Source organism: Oratosquilla oratoria, chromosome 2, assembly GCF_046742065.1.
Source record: "Oratosquilla oratoria isolate Oo_2021 chromosome 2, ASM4674206v1, whole genome shotgun sequence".
NCBI lineage: Eukaryota > Metazoa > Arthropoda > Malacostraca > Stomatopoda > Squillidae > Oratosquilla > Oratosquilla oratoria.
The window spans coordinates 86,004,064-86,014,063 of NC_134778.1; the positions used below are offsets into that span (position 1 = coordinate 86,004,064).

The 10,000-nt window shown below is 39.0% G+C and overlaps 1 protein-coding gene across 2 annotated transcripts in view; it reads right to left on the reverse strand.

The window, feature by feature from the left end:
• LOC143040864 (uncharacterized) overlaps nt 1-10,000 on the reverse strand; it is a 50,552-nt gene that overhangs the window by 23,392 nt on the left and 17,160 nt on the right. For both annotated transcript variants that reach the window (XM_076212311.1, XM_076212309.1), the window contains exon 3: nt 2,166-2,271. In XM_076212311.1, the coding sequence (XP_076068426.1) occupies nt 2,166-2,271 (106 nt within the window). The remainder of the gene's footprint in view (nt 1-2,165; nt 2,272-10,000) is intronic.

Sequence of the window (10,000 nt, forward strand, 5' to 3'; positions counted from 1 at the left end):
TTATTTAGTTGACACAATAGACACATCAGGGAAACCTCACACTGCTTAATATCTTCTACAACTTGTACAAAGTTCGATCAAGAAGGCTGAACAAGATTTTGGTTGTCACATTGGAAGTGTTGTGACAGACAATGCAGCAAATGTCACCAAGATGATAAAACTCTTGGAGGAATCGAGTGAACCTGAGCATACCGTACTCACATACGGCTTATACCGTTCCTTGTATACTTATGGCAAGTCTATATAACACTGCTCCTTATATTGATATGCTAAAAATGTCCTTTAGCAATCAGATCGCATATCAGATAGCAATCCCACAATATCTAAAATCTATAAAAAAAAAAAAATCTATTTAGATAAAATAAATCTGATTTAAATTTAAAAAAATCTATTTTTTTATATTTTTAAAAAGATAAAAAAAAATAAAAACGCCAACCCTAGTGTCCACTAACCTCATACAATAATACCTGTTAAGTCCGGCTAAAATTGGCATTTCAAAGCATAACAGTGCCTTAAAAATAGTTTCTTATTTCACTATAAAAGTTCATATTAACTTATACTGCATTGAATAAGTCAATAGTCGATATATTTGTCCTATATACAATGTTAGATATCTAGTTTTGATATATTTGTCCAATATAAAATATTAGGTTACAAAGAAAGCAATGGCCTCCGCTAGCGTACCCAGGGACCTGGGTGCGCACGTCCTGTGTGATAGTAGTCCTTGGTATATACATATATATATAAATATATATATATATATATATATATATGTATATATATATATACATATATATATATATATATTTATACATATATGTACATTTATATATATATATATATATATACATATATATATATATATATGTATATGTACATATATATATACATATATATATATATATATATATATATGTGTACATATATATATGTATATATACATATATATATGTATATATATACGTATATACATATATATATATATATATATATTATATATATATATATATGTGTGTACATATATGGATATGTACATATAAATATATATATGTACATATCTATCATAATAAAGTAGTAGCCTCTGTCTGTCTGTCTGTCTGTCTGATTGTCTATTTGTTTGTTTGTACACGAACTCCTCCTGGGGTTTTAGAGATAGATCCCCATAACCATATACATTCTGATACCCTATCGCTCCAGGTACTTGGATAACTATATTTCATTTCGAAAAAATATATTTTGGTTAGGGTTAAGGGTTAAAATTAGGAGGTTTATGTAGTATCCCCTGAAGTCGCGTAGTATTTTTTGTGACTTAAGAATTAATATGATTAAACAAACCATTGTATGTATCCATAAATATTATTTACATTTGTGAAATTAATGTTGCCACAAACCATGATAACTTTTGTAAGAAGAAAGCATGTTTATGGAAAATGATTGTATAATTTTACCAAATGTTGAGATATTGGTTTTTTCATTTAATTTTTGTGCGGGCGGAAATAGTTCATTCACAAACTCCTACGTTTTTGCAGATCAACCCCTATAACTATATATATTCCTAAGATAAATAAAGTAGATACATTTCTTCACCTTTCAGCTGTAGACATATATTGTCAATCCACACACACACACACACATGCACATACACACGCACACAAAAGAATTGTGTACATATGATATTTGTGTTTGTGTATGCATGTATTTTCAAACTAGGGTTTCCCAACTTTGGGAGGGGGAATCAAAATGATACAAAGGTTTAGAAAATTACCATATCAAGAAAGGCTTAGGCACCCTAAATTATACCCTCTGGATGCAGACAAGGTCATCATATAAGGACAGCAGGGTAGGGCTCGTAATAATGGATTTAAATTGAACAAATTTAGGTTTAAGAAGGAAATTGGCAAAAACTCGCTTACCAAGAGAGTGGTTAACGAATGGAATAGACTTAGTAACCATGTAATGAGTGCTGAAACAATTGGCTGTTTTAAGAAAAGATTATATTACATTACGGATAGGGATGACAAGGAATATGGGACTGCCTAGTGTAAGGCATATGGTCTTTTGCAATCTCCTCCGTTCTTATGCTATTATGAGCTCAGGGATGCCAAACGATTTCATAGAAGGAAGATTTTTAGGTACAATTTCAAGCCGATACTTTCAACACTTACATTGCATCAAGAAGTTGGTTCCCCTTGAGATGTAATGGGTGAGGTATAGTGTGGCGTTCACCAGAGGTGGGAATTCTTTGCTGAGCTCACATTCGACTGCATCCGCCTGCCGAGAGAATAGAAAGAATCAATCGAAGGTTATCCCCCAAACGAACGGAATCACCCGGTGAATAATTACACGCATACGCACACACACACACACACACACACACACACACACACACACACACACACACACACACACACACACACACACACACACACACACACACACACACACACACACACACACACACACACACACACACACACATATATATATATATATATATATATATATATATATATATATATACATATAATAATATGGGATAAAAGGGGTATTAGGAAAGAGGAGAATGTCTGTTAAGGAAGGACGGGAGAGGACAGAATATAGGGGTGGATGGAGAATGGTTGTGTATGGATGATGCTGTGATGCATGAGGGGGAGTGGGTGGGGGATGAGGGTGAGGGAGTATGTACGAGAAATAGATTTACGTAGCCCGAAGGGATTTCTCCCCGTCTTCTCCTTTTCAGCATGAGGGAACAGAGAGGGGGGATCGCCAATTTAATGAAGCGGCCTTGCTGTGAATGTGCTGTGTCTTGCGACACTGCTTCTGACCCATGGCAGTAGACAAGATGTAGGGATGACAAGTCATCCAGGAGGTGCTAAGATAAGAGGGAGGAAAGAGGATAGAGGGGAGTGGAGTATGTAGGGGATGGAATGGGTGGGAATGGCTTCTATGCCTTTGTTTTTTGGCTACTTCCCGTGTAAAGGGGAAAAAGCCTTTGGTGTGTGTGTGTGTGTGTGTGTGTGTGTGTGTGTGTGTGTGTGTGTGTGTGTGTGTGTGTGTGTGTGTGTGTGTGTGTGTGTGTGTGTGTGTGTGTGTGTGTGTGTTTTGCGGTCTCTGTATTTTAAGCCGCATGTGATTTAGGCTACTTAATATTCAATTGTCATTTTTTATGTAGTAGTGAGTGAACTCATGGCATGCATTTCTCTTTTTCATTTTTCTTCTTTTGATTTTGTTCAATTAAGTTTGTTGTAAAACATTTGATTCATAAAAGCTAACCAAAAATATTCATTCTACCTCTAATAAATTGTTTAAAAAATCTCAATAAGACCTGTCGAAAAAATATTACAACATTCACGGAATAAAGAAATATAAACATCACTTACATTTTATCAGTAACTACTCACGAATAAAAAATAAGAAAAAAACATGCTGGAGTTCCGTGGCAGAGGTTGACTACATAAAGTATCAAATACGTCTTAGCCCTTTGTGTGTGTGTGTGGGGGGGGGGTGCGGATGGGGGTAAGATGTCTCCCTCAGTTGAATAAAATCAACTGGCGACAGCCAGAGTCAATGTACAAGACAAGCGTATTCCTAAACGGGTTAATCAAAACAAAATTTTACCTATTGTGATATGAGCCCCCTTTCCAACAGCTTCAATATGTATACGTATATGCAAGGTTGTAGGATCGATAAATAAATTTCAGCAAATCAACACACACATTTCAGGTCTTGTACACTTGAGCACACATTTCAAAGGTGGATCTTTTTTTTTATTTATTTATCTATTTTTTTTAGAAATATTTGTAACCCCCCCTTTTTTTGCCCTTTTTTGAGCCAGAAAGATACACACCATCAGAGTTTGTTGTTTGTTGTTATAAGTACTTCTAAATACGTTAGAGTTGAGTTTAAACGAATGATAATGACAGACAAGTGAGGAATTCAACTTTTATTACCTAACTGATACATACTATTTGCAACTAATACACTAAAATAATGCTTTGTCTTAAACGATGGCACGGATGTAGCCATCTCTTGCTTCTTTTCAATAAAATTCGCCAGAAGCTTCTGTCACCATTCGCACACACCGCTCCACACACAATAGAGAATGGCTCGTTGACAATATCTTGCAGGTCTGCATTAGATAGATGCACAGTAAGTGGTGGCTCAAAGCTGCACTCCTCTTCAGGGGGAAATAGATCCGTTGGGTTCCTTGCAGTCTTATATATTTTTGGTGACCTGAAAACAGGTATCTCTTCCTCATACATACTAACTTCTCTGGTGTTCTTGATTCTGTCAGTAGCTAATTTCCTGTTCTTCTGATCAACGTCTGCCTGCATTGCCAAAAGGACGTTCTCAGGATGGGCCCAATAGGAATTCCTTTGGATTGTTTGTCATACTATGGCTTCACTGGCAGGTTGAAGTATTTGCAGAAGATTGATCTGTTCCAAGAAATGTTTAGATCCTTTCGTGCATTTCGGAGAGAATTTGATGACACACGACAAACTCTGTGAGGACGTAGAATTTATTATTAGGTTTTTCTGTTGCCACATAAAGTCGACACATTCTGCTGGCAGTGGTGAACCATCTTGCATGAGATATTGGCCCTGGTTTCATATGTAGGAGATCGTTGTCAATTATAGCACATCTAATAGCACTGACAATTCTATACAGGTAAGCTTGGTCCCGAATAAGCTCATTCACATCTACTTGTGCATTCGGAAGAGGAGCTCCTTTACAAATACACTGAAAGCTATTTGGTGATGCCGGTAGAGTTTCACAGGTGGACTAGTCTTTACCAAGTGTTCCTTTCTATTGAGTTCCACTTTCTATTTAACCGATATATTTTCTGCACAGGTACCTCAAAGGAAGCTCATTTAGATGCAAGCTTCAGATAATCCACTGTAAATGACGATGTAGTTGACATTCCAGCTTTCTTATGGTTCCATTCTTGTAACCAGTATTAGTTCCCGTGCTGTCAGCTCTCACTGCCTTTATCTTATCTTTAATATAATTTTCAACAAGCCATTTCATCAGTCCATCTGCAATACTTGCACCTGTTCCTCGTTCAATAGTTAGATGATAAATAGAAAGTACCAGGTTCTCCTACAAGCACATAGTGATCTTGAATTTCTTTTGCTCCATACCATTTGTTCCTTTTTTTCCCTTAAGTTAGTGTTGTGTCTCCCCTCCCATAAAAAGTAGTAATTTTCTTATCTACCAAACATTCAGATTTGGTAAAATTCCTCCTTAACTTCTGTCGTGCCCTCCAGACTTTGTGATGGTCAATTACATGGTAGTTGTCTTCTGAATTTATAATACCATAGTCGAATAGGGCTGCACTACTAATAGCAGCAGTAGGTTCATTTAACACAGAATACTAATCTGCTTCCATGGCAGTTGTTGGTATTTGTATGATGTTTTCTGTTCTCGAAAAAAAAAAAATCTTCTATTCATCATCAGAAATGTCAGATGATCAAATTTCTTCATCCAAGGCTTCGTTTGAAATTGTAGTTTTTCTTTCCTTTTTTCTTTTGTGACTTGTTCCTCTTTCCTGAATTCTAGGATAGGAAATGGTCCTTTTTTTTTTAATCATTTGACTTGTTTTTACATCCACTCCAATTTTCATGTAATGCCAAGTTCTTTGATCAATAAAAAGTTCACGCTCTCGACGTGGCACTTTCGTGTTCTTTTCACACTTGCAGTCCAAGAGATCAGCACACTGGCAGCCTGCTATATAAAAAGAACTTGATCCAATGATAGAATGAACTTCTTACTCCTTGTTTCGATACAACAGACGCTTCTTCCACCAATCGGAGCAATTTGGTTTTAACATTCTTGATCGGCTGAACTGGAATACTGTTCTTTTTTTCCAAATCTCAATAACGTGCTCGGATACTATATAAATAACATCCTTGTTGCTCTTGTATCTATTGTCCTGTACATACTGAATATATCTTTTAACCTGTTGTATTGTTGGTAGCTCATAATGAGGAAGTTCTGGAAGTGGAGACCCGAAGGTGTTGTGACTTGTTGATGTTCTAGTACTTTTACTCATCTTAGCCCTGAACACGAATGACAGAAAGACCCCTTAATATAAAATAGAAATAATACATGTGATTCCTACGAGAAGAAAGGGGCGGGGAGTGGGACTAGGCATCCTTCTCCTTGTAGCCCCACAGGGGACATTCCTAAAAGAAAAAGTAAAGGCATAAGAGGGTCTGGGAGTTTCCCAACCAGCACCCTAAGGTTTGGGTCTTTTAATGTGCGTGGATGTGGTACAGATGAGAGTAAAAGGGAAGAGATAGGTAGTATGTTTGTGAGAAGAAAGATGGATGTGCTGGCTTTGAGTGAAACTAAGTTGAAAGGGAAGGGTGAGTGTAAGTTTGGGAGTGTAAGTGGGAGGTTATCAGGAGTGAAGAGAGGGCGAGGGAGGGAAGGGGTGGCTATTCTAGTAAGTGAAGAGATAGGTAAACGTGTAGTGGAGTGGAAGGAGGTTTCCTCAAGGATAATGTGGATGAAGGTGAAACTGGGAAAGGAGATATGGGTCTTTGTAAGTGCATATGGGCCTGGCAGTGAGAAGAGTGTAGAAGAAAGGGAGGCCTTTTGGATAGATTTAAATGAGTGCATAAAGGATTTAGGGAGAAATGTCAATGTAATAGTACTGGGAGACCTTAATGCTAGGGTAGGAAATGGTCCAATTGATGGAGTGGTTGGGAAATGTGGAGTTCTAGGAAAGAATCGTAGTGGAGAGTTGATGGTGGAAATGTGTCTAGAAAGAGAGTTGATGATAGCAAATACAGTGTTTCGGAAGAAAGTCAAGCATAAGTACACATGGGAGAGGGTGGTGGATGGAAGGGTGGTAGATAGAGCGTTGATGGATTATGTAGTGGTAAATAGGACTATGATAGGAAGAGTTAAGGATGTACATGTGCTAAGGGGAGAGGGTGGGGGAATATCAGATCATTTTTTGGTGGAAGGTAAGTTGAGAGTGGAGGATAGATGGAGAAAGAGGAAAGGGACAAAAGGTAGGGAGGTGCTTAGAGTGAATTCTTTAAATGAAAAGAAAAAGGAGAAAGAGTACAAGAAGAAGCTGAAGGAGGAGTGGGAGGGAGTGAAGGATAGAGTAGAGCTAGGTGTGGAGGAGGAATGGGGATGGTTCAAGGAGGGAGTCACAAAGTGTGCAAGGATGGTGTGTGGAACAAGAAGGACAGGAGGAAATAGAAGGAAGGGTAGTGAATGGTGGGATGAGGAAACAAAGAAGGTTGTAGAAGAGAAGAAGCGAGCTTTCACAGATTGGTTACAAAATAGGACGAGGGAGTCATATGAGAGGTACAAAGAAAAGAAAAGAGAAGTAAAGCAAAAGGTAAAGGAGGCAAAGAGGAGAGCAGATGTGAAATGGGGTAAGAGTATGACAGAAAATTTTGAGAGTAATAAAAAGATGTTTTGGAAAGAAATTAAGAGAGGAAGAGGAGGCGAATCAAGTAGATAAGAAAAGGTAAAAGGTGCAGATGGAGAGATGATAATGGAGGAGAAGGCAGTAAAGGGAAGATGGACAGAATGTTTTAGGGAGTTGCTAAATGTGAAGGAGGATAGGGAGGGAAAAATAGTTGCAGTGGGAAATGCTAAGAAAATGAGAGTAATGAGTGAGGAAAATGGAGGAGAAATAAGGAAGGATGAAGTGAAGGCAGTTGTTAAGATGATGAAAGCAGGTAAGGCACCTGGTCTGGATGGATGCCATGAAGAATGTCTAAAAAAGGAGGTACAGTGATGGTGGACTGGCTGGTGAGGTTATTTAATGTTTGCTGGAGAGAGGGTAGAGTGCCGGAGGACTGGAGGAGTGCCTGTATAGTTCCACTTTACAAGGGAAAGGGGACAAGTGTGAGTGTAGTAGTTTCAGAGGGATTAGCTTGTTAAGTGTAGTTGGGAAGGCTTATGGGAGGATCTTGATTGAGAGGATTAGGAGAGGAACAGAGGGAGTAATTGGTGAGGAACAGTGTGGATTTAGGACGGGTAGAGGTTGTGTAGATCAGATTTTTGTGATAAGACAAATATGTGAGAAAGCTATAGGAAAGGGGAAGGATGTTTTTTGGGCTTTTATGGATCTGGAAAAGGCTTACGACAGGGTAGACAGAAAGGCACTGTGGGAGGTTATGCAGATATATGGGATAGGAGGAAAGCTTCTAGGAGCTGTCAAGAGTTTTTATGAGAGTAGTAGAGCTTGTGTCAGGATTAGAAATGGAGAGAGTGAGTGGTTCGAGGTAAAGGTGGGACTTCGTCAAGGATGCGTTATGTCGCCCTGGCTGTTCAACTTATACATGGATGGGGTAGTGCGAGAGGTAAATGCAAGGGTAGTGGGTCAGGGATTGGAGATGGTTAAAGAAAATTGAGAAAAGTGGGAGGTGAGCCAGCTGTTGTTTGCTGACGACACTGCGCTTGTGGCAGGATCGGAGGAGGGACTGAGGAAGTTGGTGACAGAGTTTGGGAGAGTATGTGATAGAAGAGAGTTAAAGATAAATGTGGGTAAAAGTAAGGTGATGAGATGTACAAGGGGTGAAAGGGGCAGTAGACTGGAAGTGAGCATTAAGGGAGAGCGACTGGAGGAAGTGGATAGTTTTAGATACTTGGGTGCAAATGTTGCAGGAAAATGTGGAGTGAAGGTGGAGGTAGAATGTAGATTGAGAGAAGCGAGTAAATGCCTTGGTGGATTGAAGAGTGTAATGAGGAATAGACATTTGGGAATGGATGCTAAGAGGAGACTGTATGAAGGAGTGATTGTGCCAACAGCACTGTATGGGGCAGAAACATGGAACATAAGAGAGGAAGAGAGAAGGAGTTTGAATGTGTTTGAGATGAGGTGTCTGAGAAGTATGATGGGGGTTACTAGGCTAGATAGAGTGAGAAATGAGGAGGTGAGGAGAAGAATGGGGATGGAAAGGGAGTTGGGAGATAGGGTTGATGAAAGAGTATTAGGATGGTTTGGACACATGGAAAGAATGAGTGAAGAAAGACTAGTAAAAGAGGTATGGAAGGCAGATGTGGAGGGAGTGAACATGAGGGGACGTCCTAGGATGAGGTGGATGGATGGGGTGAAGGGGGCTTTGGGGAAGAGGGAAATGTCTGTTGAGGAAGGACGGGAGAGGACAGAAGACAGGGGTGAACGGAGAATGGTTGTATATGGATGATGTTGTGATTGCATGAGGTGGAATGGGCGGGTGGATGGGGGGTGAGGTAGTATGTGTGAGCAAAATTTGACGCAGCCCGAAGGGATTTCTCCCCGTCTTCTCCTTTTATGCATGGGGGGACGGAGAGGGGGGGTCGCCGATTTAATGAAGCGGCCTTGCTGTGGATGTGCTGTATCTTGCGACACTGCTTCTGACCCAGGGCAGTGGACAAGGTGCAGGGATGACCCGTCATTCAGGAGGTGCTAAGATAAGAGGGATGGTGGAGGGGTGTGGAGTGTATTCAGGGATGGAATGGGTGGGAATGATTTTATGCCTTTTCATTTTTGGCTACCTCCCTTGTAAGGGGGAAAAAGCCTTGGTATATGTATGTATGTATGTATGTACATGTGATTCCAATTAAATATACTGAGTGCTAAATTACATCACAATTACTCTTACGTTTGATGAGGCAACTACTCCGATAGAGCCCAAGCCTAATAGGGATAATATTTTACTTAGTAAAAATAAGAATTACCCTCTCTTCAGAGACCACACGATGAGATTATGACTCTTGTGGTATTTGTTCCATTATTTTTATTCTTATCATTAATTTGTTTATGTTAAATTTATTCAATTATTCTCAATGTTCCCTAATAACCTAGTTTCAGATTTCATCATTCTCACGTCTGTTGCTTCAAATAGTTTCCATATTTCCTTTACATCCACATTTATCTTATGTGAATGTAATTTACTGTTTACAGGTATTTACTTTTCCTTTTCTTGATGATTTTCTTTAGTGAAAACAGATTGGAAAGTTCAGTTTACCTATTCAACCTGTGCTA